The sequence below is a fragment of the Balearica regulorum genome, chromosome 11 (assembly GCF_011004875.1).
Source record: "Balearica regulorum gibbericeps isolate bBalReg1 chromosome 11, bBalReg1.pri, whole genome shotgun sequence".
NCBI lineage: Eukaryota > Metazoa > Chordata > Aves > Gruiformes > Gruidae > Balearica > Balearica regulorum.
In genome coordinates this window covers 3,027,363-3,048,212 of record NC_046194.1, presented here as the reverse complement: position 1 = coordinate 3,048,212, position 20,850 = coordinate 3,027,363, and the positions used below count along the sequence as shown (strand labels likewise).

The window sequence follows — 20,850 nt, the reverse complement described above, 5'->3', positions numbered from 1 at the left end:
CTAATGAACACAGATGAGACCAACACAACTAACTTTCCTTACACACCTTTGCAGAATTGCACCATGTGGCACAACAGAAGATTTCAGCAAACAAAATGAGCCACATGATCTAATACTGTACATACTAAAATCAAGGGGGGACTAAGCAGACTGTACTGAGAACACTATCAATCAGCATTACATCATGTTCCAAGATTATACTTCTGTACAAGATGAAGTAATAGTTTCAATTATTGGAGTACCATGATAAAGAATACATAACTTACCTATTCATTTCTTCAAGGCAGTCTGTTGCAAAGTAGAAGCTCTTTATTTTGGGGTGGCATGCTTTGAAGGCACTATAAAATAAACACAAAGAATAAAAAAAAAAATACCTTTTCTTTCGATCAGTTTGTCTACAAACACACAAGACCGACCTGCTCTACAATTCTTCAGCATGTTACAGGTTTCATAGGCATTTTGAATCTTCAGTCTGAATCTGTTGCTGGGTAAACTTATAGATGGATTCCTACCGATCTGTTTGCGAGTCTAACTGGTACTTTGTAAAAATTTCAAAAGCCCTTAAATTACTTAGAAATGTCAATCCTTTCAAAAACCAGTGATGTTATACGTGTAAAAACTTCTTGGGTGAATTGGAAAAATCTTATTGACCATATTTAAGTACATATTAGTTGTATTCCAAAGATCTCTAAAGGAATAAGTTTGATCCCTCCACCTCTTCTCATATGTTTAGATGACTGTGGTTTGTCCTACTCAAAGAAATATAGAGGGCTGCCAACTTATGTGTTATAACTGTCTCATATCTTTATTGTAACTTTGATTCTGAAGATATACAGGAACTTATCCAAATTTTATTTGACGTTAATAAATGAGGAAGAGAAGGAATATAAAGATGAATAACTATCCTGTAATTGCATTAAACTGGAGATGGCATTTAAAATGCAACACTCTCAAATTCTCTTTGCTTAATCATAAGACTATAAGATCTCTAGAATAAACCTAAATACAGGAATGTTTACTAAATTTGATACAATATATTTTTAATCCCTAATTATAATCTTCATTCAATTTCAGTTTAACAGAAGCAATATGGAAAGTTCTAGGGAACAGAAGTGGCAGGTTTGCTTTGTTTGGAAGTAGATAATAATAAAGAAGTTCCTTGGATACTCTTACCTCTTTAAATAGTCACTTCTAATTCCAGCAAGTGCTTTGTCAAGTTACTTTAAACCCAACCACATCCCCAGTACTTTTCACTTCAATCTACTAATCTTTGCTGTATATTTCCTGCAATCAACATGAGTCATTAATAGTTAATGCTTCTTCATTGTCCACCTAGCAAATAACAGGGTTGCCAATATCTAAATTTAAACCTTATATTTATTGTTAAATTATAATTCATGGTCAATTCTGTGTATCTTGGTATTTTTCTTTATTGCACACTTCGTTCTCATAGATAGCTTTTGATTCAAGAAGTCCTAGTTATTTGGGTTCCCGCCCCTTTGGTGATTTTAAATTAATGCAAAATTTAATTTATAGAATGAAGTGCTTTGAAAAGTGCAAGTTAAATTAGAAATCACTGAAATAGTTCCAGAAGTATTTCACAACAAGTTTAACTTAATTTTAAAAGTCTACTGTTTTACTTGTGTAACTAGTACAATATTATAGCATACTATATTCTTGGCTGCACTGACCTGAGGTACTGAAGAGTAGCATGACAAAAGGCAGCTGTAAGAGTGTGATTGCTCTGTGCATTGCTAATATTCCTTCTCCTGCCTCAAACGTTGATTCCTTCACCAGCCGCTTGGCCAGTGCAATTCCATTCTAGCTGATTGATTCCATGAGACAGGGTCTGATTCTCACCTTAGGCTGGCTCTATACAGACATCACTACATTATTTTGTCATCTGTTCAGACTACATGCATGAGATAATAATCAAGCTCAAAATCTTACAGCATGGGTGGTTATAGTTCACATAAAAATGCTTTTTATTAATGCTTTTATGTGGTATAATCCCTAAGCTCTCCCCCAGCCGAGCAGTTATTTGAAAACTGCTAAGAACAATAATCATACTTCTTACAAGATTTTTGTGTGAATATAATTAAAAGAAGTATTGCTATCAAGGAAACCACAAACTCAGAGCATTAAAGCCTATTATTTTGATTAGTTGGCAAATGTTAAAAACCCCTACTATCATTCATAACATTTACGTTAAAAAAACTGACATTTATATGGTAATTACCAGATGTAAGAATTAGATTAGGAATCATTACACGTGGCATTATGAAAAACCTGTGATGCAACGTTTCCACTATTAATAGCTTACATGCAAATGAGTGGTTTATTAATTACTATGATTTATTGCAGTTTTCAGAGACAAAAATGAAAGCTGAAGAAGCTTCACTTGGGCACACTGATTTTCTCATATATATTATTAATACAAATGCGTACAGTAACCGCTTTCCTAACAGAAGTTCTACAGACGAATGAGATAACAGCAGAGTTGTATTTATGTGCAGTTTTCTTTTTCATGAAGTTAGAGCTATGTTAAGGGTAAGTTTACCTTTGCACAGAGGGTTACCATAAAACATCGTAATTCCAGAAAAGAGACTTGAGAGGTATTTAAGCATTGTTCTGGCACCTGGACATTGATATTTCAACTGCTCCTCGTCTCTCTGGCTACTTGTATTTTGCAAAAGAAAATAGTGAGTGCAGGAAAAATCCCGAATAGGGAGGAAACTTCTCTGATGCCCACTAGATGGCATTGGCTTGTTAATTATACCTGCCAGATGTTAAGCTTTCAATGCAAGAGATTTTGATCATTATATAAATATAGTTCTAAGTACATTCTGATCAAATTTATGATTTTTTTTTACCCGTTTTGTATGATTTCAGTGTCAAATATTCTTATCATTCTTAGTCTGCTACTTCTTCATGCGGAACTTTTTACCCCCTTATGCCAGCTGACTGCCAGCAACTCCAACTGCTCTAGCAAAACAGATGATATCTATCTGTGAATAAGAAAGGTGAAATAGTTTTGTGTATGTCTTTATGTGTTTTCCATTGGTCTGAACTCTGTGCAACATCTCCACCTTCTGCTGTTCCATTGGTCCAACTGTTTTCCAGTTCTGAGATTTAAAGCATTGGCTCAAATTGGAGAGGATTATGTGGTGGATCGAAAGATTCTAATCCTCTTGATTAATCCTGTTAGAATATCACATGATTGAGTTTCTGCTTGTAAATAGGATTATTTTCCTAGACAGAAAATTTACATACATAAAAGCATTAAAATGCCAATATTGGCGTTTCAAAGTCAACGTTTTAACAGTTAGAATATGTCAGAGTCAGTGCAATAAACAGAATTTAAATTTGGGTCCAGTATGCTCTTGTAATGTGATACAATCTATGATTACGTATTTGAGTAGCACATTCTCACAGGAACTGTATCTCAATTACGTTACAGAGTGGACTTGCGAGAGGTGAATCAGGATTATGCAACAGTTAAGGCTACTTTCTGTAGGACTCAGTTGTTACAGAATTTGTGAATGTGTCATAAAACACAGAAAGTGCAAGAATTTTTTCAAGGGTAAATAAGTTAAATGCCGCAGGTCTTCCTGCTTATGCAAAGGAGTACTCCCACACTGCTAAGTCACAGCAAACAGACTTAACTGGTTACTACACAAACGATTCTTAGTATCTTTTTGCCTGATATTCTGACAATTTACTGAAATGGTGAGCACTTACAGCTGCAATAAGGTATTGTACTGTTATGTATTTACATACTCTGAAGAAAGCAGGCCTTTATTGTTATGAAATGGAGGTCCCAATTCTGTGGAAACTTTTGATTTAAAATGTTTTGCAATTCTGTTTCTGGGCTGCAAAATGTGACAATAAACCCATCTTCATCTCCCAGAAGTGTCACAAAGATTATTATTACAGAAGCATTTAAATACACTACCATTAAGAGCTGCAGAAAAGTCTCCAGGGAAATAATTCTATATGTACAGAGAAATGTGTAGAGAAATATCAATAATGCGGAAGAACGATACCTGTATTTTTACCTTTAGCTTGTTTTCGAGGCCCAAATCTGGATGCAGTAACCTAGCTGTGGTGTAATGAGTACCACGTAAAAGGGAATAATCACTCCCTTCATCTACTGGGCTTGCTGGTGGCTCAAGTTGGGTTTGCTGTCTACCATGACTCTCAAGTAGATTTCAGAAAAAGTAATAACAATTACTGAAACTGTAGCGACCTTTAAGATGTAACTTCATGTCTGTCAATGACATTTTTATAGAATTCTGACTGCATAGTTTCAATATGAAGTGTCAACAGCATGGCATATGCTCTCATAAATTTAAGACCTAAATTTGCATTAATTACACAATGAAAATTTTCACTAGGTGGAGATTTTTGAAAGTTCAGGCAAAGCACTGGAGTTAACAGTGATCAATTATACATGTAGTTCCATTAATCTTTAGTCTTGTGGATCAACGTCATCATGGGGCATTTTAACGACCACATCTTTGAAAATGGCATGATATTCACATCATGCCACACCACACAAAAACTTAAACAAGTAGTATTTCTAATACAGTATGATCTTTTTTAATCATGAAGATGCAGGTGTTGCCTAAAAGCAATGGAAAGTTTTTCAGTGTCAATGTGAGAAAACTCCTCTTGCAGGGAACAAGGTCATTCTACATCCAAATATAGCCTGGAGAGCTAAACCACTCTGAGATAATGCCATGATTCGTATAATAATCAGAGTACCTTCATTAAATGCATTAGTGAGGCAAATCATCAAACCATACAGAATAATGCATTCAATTACTATATATTCTCGTGAAAGCTTTCTTCAGGCTACTTCATTCAATGTATACTATGGACATCACTAGCAGTCACTCTATGTAACAGCATTGCCCATCTGACAAAACACTGGAAAAGACAAATCTATTTGTTATTCTAGTAAGTCTTCGGTTCAGGAAGGTTTGAGCTTTGCACATTGATAAGTCTCAAAAGACCGGAAATTTGAGGAGAAATCCAAGCTGAGCCCCAAAACGTTCTTAGTTTTATTTTTGAAAAAGCTGAAAGAAAACTAACACTGTGATTTTAGCTGGATTTCTTTATCCACTAAAATACTAAGCATTCTTTTCAGGCAATTATTTAAAAACAAATGAACCTACCAAAAAGAGGAAGAAAAAAAAAAAAAAAAGAACGAACTAGGCTTCTTTCCCCTGACCTTATTAACTGTCAAAGTAACTACTTTACTAGCTTTTGTATTCATGTTAAAATGGACTCAATCATATAGAAGTAAAACCACAACCAGATTTATATTTTCATGTTTCAAGCTTGCAATGAATTTTAGGTTACATTCCAGCACCTACTAAAATCCCCTATTAAATGAAAAAGATATCCTAAAGTGGAAAGAAGCAAGAACTGATCCTGTAAAATCTGTCTTTCACTAGCTCTCTGCAAAGGAGGCAAGAAAATCCTAACTGAAATGTTTCCCTCTAGTCTAGCAGAGAGAATAATGAAATGTCGGTTAGAACTTTTCCAGAATATGCTGGGTCAAAGCGGGTCACATCACCATCATCTTAATTTTATTTGTAAAAGGAATGCAGAAGAATCAAAGCGCAGGGAGTTGTCCCTAGGCTCACCAGCACCAGGAGCTTTTCAGTGGAATCAGGCAATGGCAATCCTGCTCAGTCCTGTCCTCGGTAAGACATCACAGAAGAGGATCGGAAAGCGCTGTGGAAGTGAAGCCTAGAGAGGCTGTGGCTTAGAGCTGGCTGGGACACAAGCAGGGCCCTCCAGTCATCTGTGCTGGATGTACTGGCATGTAAGCAAGCCTAACACTGGGTTTACTTGCTCTGCAGTTTTCAGAGGAGCAGGTAAAATAGTGGCAAATGTAAGGTGTCATTTTTATGATAGGGAAAGTATATAAATGAGAGTGCACAGAGGAAGAAATCAAAGGGAAATTCAGCTCTGCGAACAAAGGGAATACTATTAACATCTTCATTATACTTTTACCCCTGGACCTACCACTTTTTGAAAGGATTCCAAGCCTGAAGGTACTCAGTTTTCAGTAGTGTGCAAAGTTTTAGTTAAGCAGACTTTTTCCTGTGCCTATACCCTACAGAAATTGTTCTCTAAGAAATATTCTGAGGAAATGTGTTCTAATGCTTAGAGCAAAGCTCTGGAAGCTATTTCTAGCTGTGCACAATGACCTTCTGTTTGATCTTGGTTAATTTACCGAAATTTGTTAAGTGTTTTATATTCTAACAAAAGGGTATTATTTTTCCTGTATTTTTGCTCAATATAATTATTAATATCTACTCATTCCTCAGAGGAATTTATAGCGCTCTGTTCACATTTAATTTCTATAGCGATACCTTCAGCTGAGAGGAGTAATAGAAGTATAAATTGTACCATCTTCTATTTCTCAGACAGTAATACCACCTTCAGACAAGAGCAAGCAATTTCTGATGAGCGGTCTCTATTGTAATTCATATCTTCAGTATTTTTATTGTACACGTGTACAACAGGACTTGTATTCCTCAGACCAGAACTGCATTTACTCATCGGAAAAGAACGACAAAAACTCAGGATGCTTAGGTGTAAGTAGGAAAGCTTTAGTAAGAGAATATCTCCACTACTATTCTATGTAGCTCCTCATGGCAGCAAGTTTTAAAAATCCAGATGCAGTGTACAGCAGACACATGCGAATAATTCAGGAGATACAGCAAAGTGCTAGTCACAAAGCATTAGAACTGTTCTGTTAAACCTGCTGTTTGACAGCTAGGCATTCCAACCCCAGCACTGCTTGCAAACAATTTCCAATGAGAGTCTGTTATTAAACGTGCCTTAAGCATGACAAAGCTTAGCATATGCTTTTTACTGGGAGCGTAACGCACTAGTAGCAATATGCACATAAGCGATAATGGAATGTTCGTTTTGCATATGAAACCTAAATATTTTAGCAGATGAGAGTAACACAATATTGGGTAAGCAAGCTTCCGCCATAAAGGAGAAAACAGATTCTATTCACCATCCCTTGCTATGATGTTTTTTATAGCACTTCCTATGGGAATTGTTTCTTGCACACTTGATGCTTATCAAGATGACCATACTGAACCCAAGAAAGTTCTATCTCTTGGCTAATGTGTTCATTGTTTTTTGCTTTACTAATTTAACTGTTGTAACTGGGCTATCTGGAAAGCTGACCAAAGAGTTATCCAATTCTTTGTAAGCCAGTTTATGGAATTTACATTAAGTTGTATCTTTCATAATAAAGAGAAACACTAAAACTTAAGTGGATCTATTATGTATTATGTACAGATTTCAGGGTTTTCTGTGTAACTTCTTTCTCTGGACTTAGTAAATTTTCTGCACTATATATAATATACTTCCAAGAACGATCCTTTAATTTATAAACGTAATTGACACATTACTTACTGTTTTCGTCTGCATTCAATTGCTCTATCTATCCTGAACTCAGGTAAACTAATGAATCCTTCTGCTTTTTCATCCTATCGAAAGAGAAGAAAAAGTGATCGTGAAGAAGAGTTAAAGAAGAGAGAAACGAGCAGTAGCCATTTGGGTCTTATACTAAGAACAGTCATCCAATCAATTGAAATACTGAACATATTTTCCCCATATGTTTTTATTTTAAAAATGTATTTACTTCATCATACAATGCCAGTACCTTTTATGAAGTAACTAAACTGACAGTTCCTTCAAGGAGCTGCAGTCATCCTAATTCCCCTTTGCTGAAGATTACAGAAAACCTTTCAGCACCAAATACAGCATCTAGAACATCGAGACATCAATAACTACAGAGAAGAATTCTGAGTTTCTTCATCAGATCATCTACACTTTAAAACTGTTTAGTGAATGCCTCCTTTTAAAGTCACGACTGTGCAGGCCATCTGCCTTCTAATAATAATTGTGGGGGTTCCTACAGCCAGCCGACCAGCCATTAAATGGAAAAGTAGTAACTAGAAAGTATCTCTTGTCACTTTTTGCTTCTTTTGCAGTAATTTACCAGGCAAAGCAAGGAGACATAGTAACACCAGGCAGATTTTTCAAAAGTATTAGCAAGTCTACTGTGAATTATGGATTGGCTGTAAACAACAGACTGAAAATCAGTGGGACACATAATGACTACCACGTTGCATGTAACAATGTCAAACAAAACGTACAACACAAAAACTGAAGGTCTTTATCATCCATAGCCTGAAACAACACCACTTTAAGCTGACAAGAATGTACTAAACTGAGGATAATTATGCTAGTAAAATGATCCTCCCGAGGAAAATGGAAAATATGGACTAAAATACCAGTAATCAAAGCAGGCTGTACACAGACAGTTTAGATCAGGCATTGAGACTCAATGTATACAAATGGAAGAACAGCAGTCTAATGATTTTTGGCTTCTCCCCACCATTATTTTTTCCTACATATATGCAGATCGCACAAGCATAGGCCCAATGGTTTTCAATAAAATTTTGCCAAGAACAGCGTTTTACACATGAGAAACTGCAAACTCCAGCCTAGTTCAGCAAAAAGCAAGAGGAACTTCTATATAACTTTCAGATAAAGAGATCTACAAATTCATATTTTCCCATCTGCTTTACATAATGCCTAACTACCATGAATGTTTACACTGTATACATCTCATGCAACTGAAACTAAGGAGAGCTGAGTGTGAACACTATGTTAGTCCAAAAAAACACTATCTGTAGAAAAGTATTATCTACTGATGCATTCATTTCTTTAAGAGTGTCATGAACATCTGCTATTTTATTCAGCTTGGACATCGACTTTGGAGACTTTAAAAAATAATTGCAATTGAAATATTTCAAGCTAGAGTGACCCAGACCTGGCAATTAATGTGGCAGTTCACTAACATATCCTACCAGGTAGTAAAAATAAGCTTTATTCAAAAGTAGTATAAAGCTTGAGGTTTATTTTTGGCTTTCTCCACACACAGAGTTTACTTACATTCTGGTTTGTATACCAGTACAAGGACGAATCCTTCAGAATAAACCAGTACTTTTTCCATTTCTGTGTGAAATAGCCTTTGGCATCCTTTTTCTTCCACAGCCAGCCTTCACAATCCCCATGCCCCAAGTCTTTGCAGGAAATCCGTCTTCTGCTCCCACTCGTTAGAGAACTCCCTGAGAACACAACAATAGTGTGAGACATCTCACCGAACGAAAGAGTGAAAGAACTTTTTCTCCTCGATATAAACACACTACTAATTTTTAATGATGAGTCAATTCAAAATCCTTCCAGCCAAATGCTCTCCAGTTTCAGGGAGAGGAGATTGAATGAACAATTTCCAAATTCAACAATGCTCTGCAATTTTGGTTTCAGCATGAATACAAAATTAAAAGGGCCTGTTTTATGTAATGGTTTATTTAATCTCTGGAGGGTTCATTCCTCTTAGGGCTGCATTTTTATTTGATTAAGATGAGCATCATCATTGCAAAGTAAAACTGTATTAATTTAGCCCTCAATCTGAAACTCAGAGTATGACATAATCTGTATGCAGATGTAAACACTATTTCTTCCGTATATCTTCTGTTACTAATTTTAGCAATAGAAGGCCTATCAAATTCTGGGAAATTTTTAACTCAATTTTTATAGTCAATATTTATAGTTGGTAAAAAAGAAAGATCATCAACTTCCACAAAAATGCTCATGATTACATTTCTTCTATTCTGAATTTAACTGAACAACAATATTTTAACTTTACTGCATCCTGTTTAAAGGCACAGCACCAGGAAAAGTTTTTTTGTTGTTATTATTTTAATACATCCTAATTGAAAGGCTTAAAGTTTTAGTGTGCCTTGTAAATATTGATAAGAACAGTTTTCTTCTTAATTATGGTATCATTTTTCCTGAAAAAGACTCTGTAGGAAATTGTCTTAATATATTAGACATTTTTCTATGAAAAAATCCAGTTTACATTGCTACAAGAATTATATTTATCCTACAGCTGTGAAACAGTGAAGAACTTTAGATAACATCAAAACACCATCCTTTGTTCTGCAACATTCCACAACCAAGGTCTTCACATTTTGCTCTTAGAATAACACACTGTGCTGTGTCCTGGTCAGATTTAGAAGTATTAAAAACGTATAGTACAGTAAAAGGAAAATTTTCATAGAAAGGAGACTAAACCAACACACAGAATAAAAAGAGCTCACTGGCTATATAATTTCATATGAATTTATTATGCTGTAATTATTTTTAATATGCTCATTTGTTTTAACAATCTCACATAGGCCATGAATAGATAAAGAAACAGAACAGAAGGAAATGGCAAAATATACAGATACTTCCTTTCTTCCACTTAAGTCAGAGCCAATTTTACCCCTGAGTCTAGGAATATTATACCTTATAACCCATTTATTTGGTATTTTAATTTGGTGTTTACTATCAAATTTAGAAATATTTGAATTAAGTTGAACTTAGGCATTTGATCCAAATCACTTATTATCAGAGAAGTTGTCTCATTTTCTAATTCCAAAATGTTAACTCAAATAAATTACCTTTTGACCATTTTCTGCTTTTTACCCTGAGGGAAGCGTAATGGAATGACTGTAAGGAAAAATAAATAAATTATGAAAAACCAATGCACGTAATAGTAGTAACGTGAAACAGCTGGCACTCACTACCATCTCCATGGTTATCTTAGGGTTAGTTATCATAGGATCAGTTATCACAGGATCTCATTTCTCTCATTTTTCTCTTACTACTGTTATAAACATTGTAAAGAAAACAACACAGTGCTAAATCTGCAAATTAAAATCCCATTTTTTTAGTTATTAATCACAATTGCAATTAAATCATTAAGGATTCTTTGCATGAATGGTTATGCAGCAGTTTGACAACTAAGGATATAAGCTCATAAATGACCTAATAAAATGAATAATACTTGAAGTTTGGTTTAAGTGTACATGAGATAGTTACACAAATATTCATTCAAAAAGAAATATCCACCACAAACATTATACAGTTAATGCATAAAGTCATGTGTTCAGTGACGTGTTGAAGTCATGTTGTTTCCAACCACAGGAAACAGTTAAGGTTGGTAGGTTGACAGAATAACTCTGAGGAGGAAAAAAATAAATTCTTTCTTTTGTGGCTGCATTATAAAATTGTTACAGATTCTTAAGAAAAAACCCACAAGCATCTCATTATTTAAATCTTTTAAAACCAGGGATACTGCTCAAAAGATGGTAAGGATTTCCCTCAAACATGTAAATGCTAGGGCAAAAATTACAGGTCAACATAACGAAGTAGCTGCCTGATTGGTAACTGCTGCTGCTGTTACCAGTAGAAAAAACAGCAGACACTCACAGCATGATAAAGCAGCAGATGCAGGCAAAGGGCAGCATAGAAAGGGCCATCTTTTTAATTTCCTTGATTTTTTTCTCTGTGACAGGGAACCCTTAGCTCAGTGGAGGGCCTAGAAGCCAGGTGCCTCAGTCAGTGGCCCAGATATCTCCGTGCTCCCTTACCCAGTGGTATGACTACGGCTAATTGCCTTCTCCCAGAGATGATCTGACTGCTTACCCTACCTTACCGCAGCTCCTCTCCATGCAGTCAAAAAGCAAACACATGCTACAAAAGTCCTTATTAACAACTGTGGTACAACATATTAAATAAGCATTTAAATGTCACAATATTACGATTTTAGATAACTGAGGATTATAATTAAAATAAAAAATATTTAAATTAATATTTAGGATAATGAAGGAGTACAGCTTAAGCACTATAGAAAAGCAACAGCTGAAAACAGGACTCCCACTATTGGAAAGGCAAGGATTTATTTTAAATAAAAGTGGGGGAGGAGGGAGCTGTTTTGCACATGCACAGACCTATTTGTAACCCTTCTGCTGTTTAGCCAGTTTACAGCATCGAACAGCACAAACATTTTCTAGTGACTTGCAGAAATCAGCAGTTCTTGACTCCTGAGAGAGCTGGCTCAGAGAACACCAGTTTTATGTTCTCTTTATCTCAGACTCTTCTCCCAGTCAGTCACAGTATAGGAATGCTTTGCAAAAATATTGTAATTCTGACAGGTGACAAGCTCTGTAAGTGTATATGCATTGTATCACTGTAAGACAGTACGTATTCTCCATTTACTTGATAGCTGCAAATTTATCTCCTTGTTTTGAGCACTAGAGAAGACAAAGATTAATGTTTGCTCCTGTGCTATAGGAAACGTAGTAAAAACAGTCAGAAAATGAAAAAACAAAAGTAAGTTTGTGAGAAAGTATTAAAGATGCACAGCAACACTGTGTTGTTTTTTTTTTTAAATTGATGTATTGCAAGCCACAGCAGCAGTACTGGTGCCAACTGGAGTTCTGTGGTGACTGTGACTGAAACAGTCTGTTCAATGTTCCTCTTTCTCTATAAAAAATGCCTTAGGACAGAGCAAGTATCTGTTTCTGAAAAAGAAATTACCAATTTTGTCCACAATTTAGGCAAAAATTATAGTGATGGAATAAACCCCAATAATTAAACTACAGTTTTCATATGTGATTAAAGAACTGCAGAAAAATGGAACAAGTGGAGGATATAGTCATTAGGATACTCACCAGAAACTGGTACGCATCATTCAACATAAAAGTTTTAAAAATAATGAGAATACAAGAACAACAAATCGAGAGCTGAAAATATTAGCTCTTTTAAAACCAAAAGTTAATTAGTCTTACTATGTTTTGTTTATGCACACATACAATGTATTCAAAGCAAAAAAACTAGAGAAGGTGAAAAGTTTGCAATACCTTGGGGATCAGTACTTAATTAGCACTGCTAACTTACAAAATTCAAGCTTCATATTCTGAGAGATAAAGGAACTACTATATAATTAACTTTGTGGTAAACACTAAGAAAAGAGTCAGAACTCACAACTTCAAAATGACTCAGAGTTGCTATGGAAAACAGATAGATGATGTGAGAACACGCTGTGGTCGTCAGCATTTAAGTTCTGATCTCAAAACCACAAAATAGGATGTCAAACAAAATGTACGCCCTCACACCACAGGCCAACAAGAACAACACCGGGGAGGGAAGAAAAAAAAAAAAAAAAAAGAAGTGATAGAATTGAATCTGTGCTACCTGAAGCTAAATTAATGAGACCTCAAAGTAATCACAGTGTAGTAGTAGAAATTCTGTCACAGAATCAGTAAATGAAGAGTTATGCTATGTTTAAAAAAATGCCCTGGAGGCTAGCCATTCGGTTACCTGTCAGGATGAAGGGAACCAAACCTGGCTGCATGTACCTCTGCTGTTGTGAGCCTTAGGAGTTTTTAATGAAAACCGTTAATAAGTTCCAAATATAGCCATGACAGCATTCACTAGCAAAGTACAGAAGTCACAGGGCACGTAGTGTGGATTTCCTCAGATTATGTCCTTTAGATTATTCATAGTACCAGGATTCTGGGGAACGGCCACAGGTCCAAGTGTTTTCCAGTGGAGGCAGCAGGTGAGGTAGGGTATCAGTAAACACAACTGCAGGTTTTTGCAAGCAGCAGAAAATTTAGTCATACATCTTCAGCTATTGTCACTGGTCTTTAGCCTCACTTTGTAAATATTTCAGAGGCAGAATGACATCTGACAACTTTTTTAGCACCTACTTAGTGAGAAAAGTGCTAAGTCAGAATGAAGAAGTAGAAATTCTATAAATGAAGGTTCTGTTGTTTGTATTTTGTATGAAAAATTTGCAAAATACTAAATAGTAAAATAATGTCTATTTTTCTTTGAAGACTTTCAAAATTGGTACCACAAAAATCTTTGAAAATCTGAATCCCATATCTCCCTATCATAGTATTCATACTATTTCAGTATTTTAGGAGGTTTTAAAATTTTCTTTTCCTTCAGGGCAACCTTCCATCCAGAGGTCCCTTTCAACCTAGACATGGTCTATGATTCTCCTCCCCAATCTAGTGCATACCTTTGAACACGTACTGAGGGTCCTACTAAAATTAACTAGAAGTACCGCATACACACAGACCTGCTGTGGTTGCAGTAGCTACTTTTCTGAGTATGGAAATTATTCCTAGCTTTGTATTTTCAGATGTTTGATAATATAGACAAATATCAAAGTTTGTGATATCTTATGTATCTTTGAAAAATATGACAATGAATTGAACTGTTGGGGAATTTTTGGGTTTTTTCAGTACATTTATAAATTATTACCTTCCTCATGGATGTGCTTCCTTGACGGTCAATGGCAGAACTTGCATATCTAGGACAGAGAGAAAGATGTCAAATGACTAAAGAAAAAACAATATCTGAATAAGTAGTGCATATGCACACAGACTCTATGCATTTCCAAATGTATGCTTACAGATGTAATCATTTTTCAAAGTTATTTAAAATGTAGCACTTAAAACAAGAGGCCCTTTGGAAATTTAGCCATTGTTTTCAATGAACAGTGCTAATGTTATGAAGTAACACAAACCTATTCTTAATATTCTGACTTAAAAAGATATAAATAATCTAAGAATATCTGGTTCTGATTCAATCACTGGCCTGAAAATACTCTATCTTGATCAGCTAAGATTCAAAAGCAACCCATACAATTCCCCTCTCTTAGGACACGTAAGTCATTGGTTCTTTGTTGCAGGGTGAACTCTCATTTGTGCATTTTTTTCAGCATCAACAGCATTTAACAGATGTAGTGGACTCCTAGTATCCAGACTAAAATGGGAAGGAATAAGTATTTTTAAAGAGGAAAAAGGTAGAAATACAAAGAAATAATTTAGTAATTTTGTTTTAAGAGTAATTTGCATTTTAAAATGTAACAGCTTACTGATATGTATTTGAACTGATAACTTTTAGGAAAGACTCACAGATGTTCCATATTTTGCAAAGTTGTTTCCTTCCCATATTATCACAGAATCAATCAAGGATAACCCAAATTGCTTAGTCGGTGTCTTCGAGTTACTTTTTGGGTATCTTCAGCAATATGTAAGCACGCGTATAGACACGCAGACATCAGTAAGTATGTAACTATTGGGCCAAATTAGACGTGACCATCAGATGTGTTTGCCAGGTACAGAGAAAGTCTAATAGCTTCTTTTGTTCTATTCTTTCCCTACTACCTCCTCTTTCATATTCTGGAAGCACTTAAAAACAGCGAATTCATAAAGACCACAACAATTTAGCAGTTAAGTAGAAAATTTAGATCAACAGAAAACCAGTAATGTTTTCGTGGTACTGATATCCTAGCAGTATCTTCTTGGCTGGCAAACAAGGAATGCAAGAGTTATACTTGTTATTGGAAGAAAGTGTGGTGACCATTTTCCATGGGCCCACTAACAACTCTGAGGTAAAGAACAGAAACTCTTAGCAGCAAAATTAACAAGTAAGCTTTCCCAAACTAGCTTCGAGGTAGGCTCCAACTGCTGCTTTCTAACTGCTTTTTTAAGTCGTTATGCTTTTTAACATCAATATCCCTTTACTAGACAAACTGGCATACTGCTCAATTTGCAGAAAGGCTATTGCAGAGCACTGTTTGAAGTTCTAAAACCCCAGAGAAGGTCCAGGCAAAGTTTCACTTTTCTGAAGATGTGTAATTAGTGTCCTGACACAACAGTATCGCAAACGTTTTAGGTTACAAAGGGTAAAGCCTGAGAGAGTCCCTGCAATGCGAATTTTTCACTTAAGGAGACATTTTCTGCATGCTTTTCCCATATAAACACTATGCACACAATAATTTGTCTCTACATAGTCAGTAGCAGTTGTATTCCTAAATCCTTTTGAAAAACTACAACAGCAAAAGCTGTTAGGTAGGTCCAGACGCAGCAGTGGTCTCCAAAATTCTTAATAGCGTACAGTTCTGGTCAGAGAGGACCAAGGGAAACTGGAAAGGAACTCATCTGTCTCTCAAGGCAACTGAGGGCAATGCTGGGGAAGTTTCTGAACTCAGGAGTGTTCTGAAGAGAGTAAATAAGGAATAAATATTCAATGTCACCTTGAATAAAGGGGCGATATAAGTTATGTAAAATTAGTAATTAGCTTCTTTTGTTTTGAACCTTCATTCATTAACACATACAATTAAAATTTTTGGTATTCACAGCATCCTGCAAGCAAAGAGTTCCACATTATTTTGCTACAGGATGCCATGGATACCAAAAATTTGCACAGACTTTAAAATGCAAAAATACTCTCTATGGCATATCTGAGCTTTCTCTTGGAGTTCCCTAAAGGCTAGAGAACTGTCCTGGTTTCAGCTGGGACAGAGTTGATTTTCTTCCTAGCAGCAGGTATAGTGCTGTGATTTGGATTTAGGATGAGAATACTGTTGATAACACACTGATATTTTGGTTGTTGCTGGGCAATGTTTACACCAAGTCAAGGACTTTTCAGCTTCTCACACCACTCCACCAGCGAGAAGGCTGGGGGCGCACAAGGAGCTGGGAGAGGACATGGCCAGGACAGCTGACCCAACTGGCCAAGAGATATTCCATACTACATGACATCATGCTCAGTATGGAACGTGGAGGGAGCTGCTGGGGGTTTAGACTGTGCTTCAGGAACTAGCTGGGCATCGGTTGTCTGTGAGGGGGTGAGCAATTGTGCCGTGCATCACTTGGTTTGTATATTCTTTTATCATTATTATTATTCTCTTCCTTTTCTGTCACATTCAACTATCTTTATCTCAACCCATGAGTTTTGTCCTTCCCCCCCCCCCCCCCCCCCCCCCCCCCCCCCCCCCCCCCCCCCCCCCCCCCCAATTCTCTCGCCCATCCCACTGGCAAGGGGGCAGCAAGTGAACGAACGGCTGTGTGGTCATTTTAGCTGTCTGCCAGGTTAAACCACAACAAGAACAAAGCAGGGAAGGATCACCAGAAGCCTTTCCTCATACAAACAGTACTGGTCATTAATGAAAACAGGACACTCAGAGTCAACTTTGTCTGATCTAGCACAGAAATTCTTAGACACACAATTTCCCCTATGTATTCAAAAGTAAGAAAAAAGGGAAGTGGGAAAACCTTAAAAACGTGCATGGTTTTGTGTATGTTGTATAAACAGAAAAGGAGTGCAAGAAAGGGAAAGGAATTGAGGGGAAAAATTAAAAAGGAATAAAAGGATTGTGGACATTTTAAACATATTCCCAAACTCTGTTGGTAATAATAATAATAATAGTATCAATATCTGTCTTAAGTCAGCAAGACAGGAAGTGGCATTTCTCATTTGATGATTTCCATTGTTACAAGAAATCAAATCTACCAGTAGAAACAACAACTGCCTTGTCAGTTAAAAGCATCTATCAGTCCTGAGTCAAAGGAAATTTCCAGACTGCAGTGAAAAGATGGGATGCATAAGATGAAAATTAAAATCATAAAAGTTAATAAGCAAGACTGAGATGTTCTGAGCTGCCTGTAGATTACAAGGATTGAAAGAAAGAACTGAAAACCAAAAAAGTTCAATTTTCAACATTTGGTAAAGGAATGGAAAGACGCCCAAACTGCTGCAAGGCAGATTTTGTCCTTAATGCTCCATTCCTGTCTGCCCATGAGAACGCCATAAATGCAGTTCAATCCTTCTGGGCTTTCCCCCCCTCGATTTCTGGTCCGTTTCTTTAATCACGGCTTTGATCCATCTGGAAAGTGTCAGTTTTAATGCTTCCATTCTTTCTCTTGGCCAATATACAGTATGAATAATACATCTATGTTTTCATCTGAAAAGTCCTTAGTCAAGTTTTATTTGCTTCTATGCAAACACAATAATGTGTTTCCTTACAGTAATCACAGACTCTTACCAGTAAAAATGTATAGAAGCAGTCTGCAAACAGGCTTTTGAAAGCTGTTCAAGAGTTGGCATCTTATAAGAGGTCAGGAATAGGTGTTTTAATGTACAATGAGCCTAATTTTTTGATTTGACAACAGTTTTCAACAGTCTGCAGGAGTTTATTTTTTAAAAGATTTTATATCTATCAAATACTCCCCCCCAAATCTATTTATTCCTCAAATATTCAGATCTACAGATCACAGAAGAAATGCTGACCTAAATTCACTGTATGAAAGTGACAATATCAAGTAATTTAGACACAGAGGAACCCTGGTATGTTGTCTATTCTAGTTCAAATAATCTGTATCATATTTGGTTGAATTATTCCTCACCTCTCTTTTTAGGAAACCAGTTACAGAAGTGAAAAGAAAAAGAACGAAGGGAGGGAGGTGGGGAAAAGCATGTGCAGTGATATGGTTATAATGGCCTGGACTGATATTTCTCAAATCAATTAAAACTTGATCTTTTACTAAACACTTGTTTTTACGTTCATGTATAATACTGGTTTTGAAACAAACTGCAGAATCTAGAAAAAGGAGGGTCAATCACTTGTGAGTAACTTATACCAATTTAAAAAACCCAAACCAATAACAAATCAAACAATTATTTCGGGATGTTTGCAGAAACATTCATCGCATCATATGACACAAAAAGGGGAAAATACTATGCAAATAACTGCAAAACTATTCTGAGTCTATTCTGAGTTTGGATAAGCTCTGCCTAGCTGTGTGTCATATCCTGGAATTTCTATAGATAAAAAGGTTGCCTCCGTCCTTATCTATTCTTCAGAACTGTGAGTAAATTATATGTTGTAAGCAAACTGAAACACATACGAAAACAGAAGAACTAGAGAAATACAGATACTAAGAAACAAGCAGACATGAAGGTTAAATACAGTCTATCTCTGATCTCAGTACTAGTTGCATACTGACTCAATATTCAATCAGAATGATGATGCTGAACAGAGAGCTAAAGTAGAAAGGTTAACAAGAATGAGCTAAAAAAAGATGGAAATTACTTTGACCTACATGGAAGCAAAATGCTGAGAATTTACAAGACTCAAGTAGGTGTGGTACCTTCTAACCTGCGTCTTAAAGGACATGCAAATGAAGCACAAGTCTAGTGGTAAGATTTGTAATCAGGATTTCAAATGAAGAACAATGTTGTCTGATTAGAAAATAGCAATAATGAATCTCTAGAAAACAAATAAGAACGGAAAAACCTAGAACTACGGGGGATAGCAGAAGTACTGTATTGCAGATTAATGTATTTGGTAAAAGCTGTAAGCAGCAGAATGTAAAGACATACCCGGTAAAAGATTTCTAGTGAATGCTGAGAATTGTCACCCACCAAATACTGAAAATATGAAATTGGCAGTGCAGCTGCACACATCTCTGCACCTCTGCCATCAGAGCAGTTATATCCATTTAAGAGCATCACCAGAATTCTGAGCATCCTGCACTTTCTATTCATACATACGAAAATTCCTCTTTTAGTGAACAGAAGTGACTTGTCATTTCTTGGTGAAACAAGTACCACTAAACAAGTGCAGCTGTGAATACCACCGCCATGTTAACACTCATGCCTCTCTCCTGTTGAGGAACACATTTTCATTTTCCACACATCTTTACTTGTCCCATAAACTCTAGTAAGGAATAGTGGTTTAGCTTGTAAAATTTACAGATTATCTACTGAAAACAAGGACTGATTTTAACTAGCTGCATACAAATTAAACATCCCTTATCACATAAGCAATGCTCCAAAAGAAGATCAAATAAAATGGCTCTTACACATTATCAGTGCTCTTAATTATAACATCCCAATACTCTTTCTATTACCTTCAGGGTCATTAAATCCATCACTAAATGAAGTTATAACTGTATCAGAACAAACTGATGTCTCTTATTAGATAGCTATCATTTTGGCTTCTCCACAGGTGACAGGATACAGATAATAAATCCCAATGAATGAATACAGCCCAGAAATAAGATAATTACTTTGAGTGTTACTTACCTTTCACCTCATCTTTGGTATCTGTAATAGTTACAATCTATATTGTTGAGACTTTCTTTAAGCTCCTACTCTGGCAGTAATGGATAGGATTATAAACTAGAAGTAATATAAAATTATTCTAGTTATAACAAACTGCTAATATATATTTACCATTGATTGAACAATTATTTTAGATATGAATGATTTCTTTGGTTTGTATTTATTTGACCAAACAGAGCAATCCAAACTTATCTTTTGACTATTCCAATTTGCAATAATTTTTTTAATCTATAGAAGTTTCCAGTAGGTAAAAAAAAAGAGGACTATTTGCCAGAATTTACTCTTGGAACAAAGCTAACTGGCTATAAATTACTGGGTGGTGTATTTATGTTCTGTCACGGTATAACATGCTCTGAGCATTCTGACTACGGACCTATGTGAAATGTCTAAGCTGAAGCACTGTCCATGCACAGACTATTCTGAGAGCTTTTCTTGCTAGTCCTCTGTAGGATGGTTCCTGTTTCATAAGGTTACGTAAATGTAGGATCTCAAGTACACAGCACAGATGATCAAGAGCTAATTTCAAAGCTGCTGGTTAAACATTATGGACAACAGTGAAGCCTGCATTTAAAAATACACTGTTAGTCCCTGCTGCCACCTGGATACTTCAAAGCATACAGCGATCTGAAACACAGAGAGCTCGAGTAACAGCTCCATTGATCCACAGCAGCGATGAACAACTAGCAAATAGCATCTGCCCTTTTGTACTTGGCAAACACTTGGGAGATGTACGTTTCTAGATGCAAGGGGCATGCAAAGCCCTCCTCAACCTCCATGTCTCACATTCTGAATTACTTCAAGTGCAATCTAGTTAGAGCTCAGGGTCAAGGCCACCATAATTAACTTGAGGGAAAAAAAAAAAGACTTCAGCATACTAGAAAATATATTTGTGTATAAAAGTATTGTACCTAATGTGAAATTTCCTTAGGGCTTGTTCACAAGAACACACATGTAGCAATTTGGATTTATCTACCTGGTCACAGG

At 36.0% G+C, this 20,850-nt stretch overlaps 1 protein-coding gene across 1 annotated transcript in view; it reads right to left on the bottom strand.

Moving 5' to 3' along the window:
* Positions 1–20,850, bottom strand: part of LOC104643462 (connector enhancer of kinase suppressor of ras 2) — a 205,289-nt gene that overhangs the window by 16,507 nt on the left and 167,932 nt on the right. The window contains exons 16-20 of the mRNA XM_075763063.1: positions 14,215–14,263; positions 10,557–10,605; positions 9,001–9,176; positions 7,453–7,526; positions 267–338 (exon numbers count right to left, since the gene is read on the bottom strand). Coding sequence (XP_075619178.1) covers positions 267–338; positions 7,453–7,526; positions 9,001–9,176; positions 10,557–10,605; positions 14,215–14,263 — 420 coding nt within the window. The remainder of the gene's footprint in view (positions 1–266; positions 339–7,452; positions 7,527–9,000; positions 9,177–10,556; positions 10,606–14,214; positions 14,264–20,850) is intronic.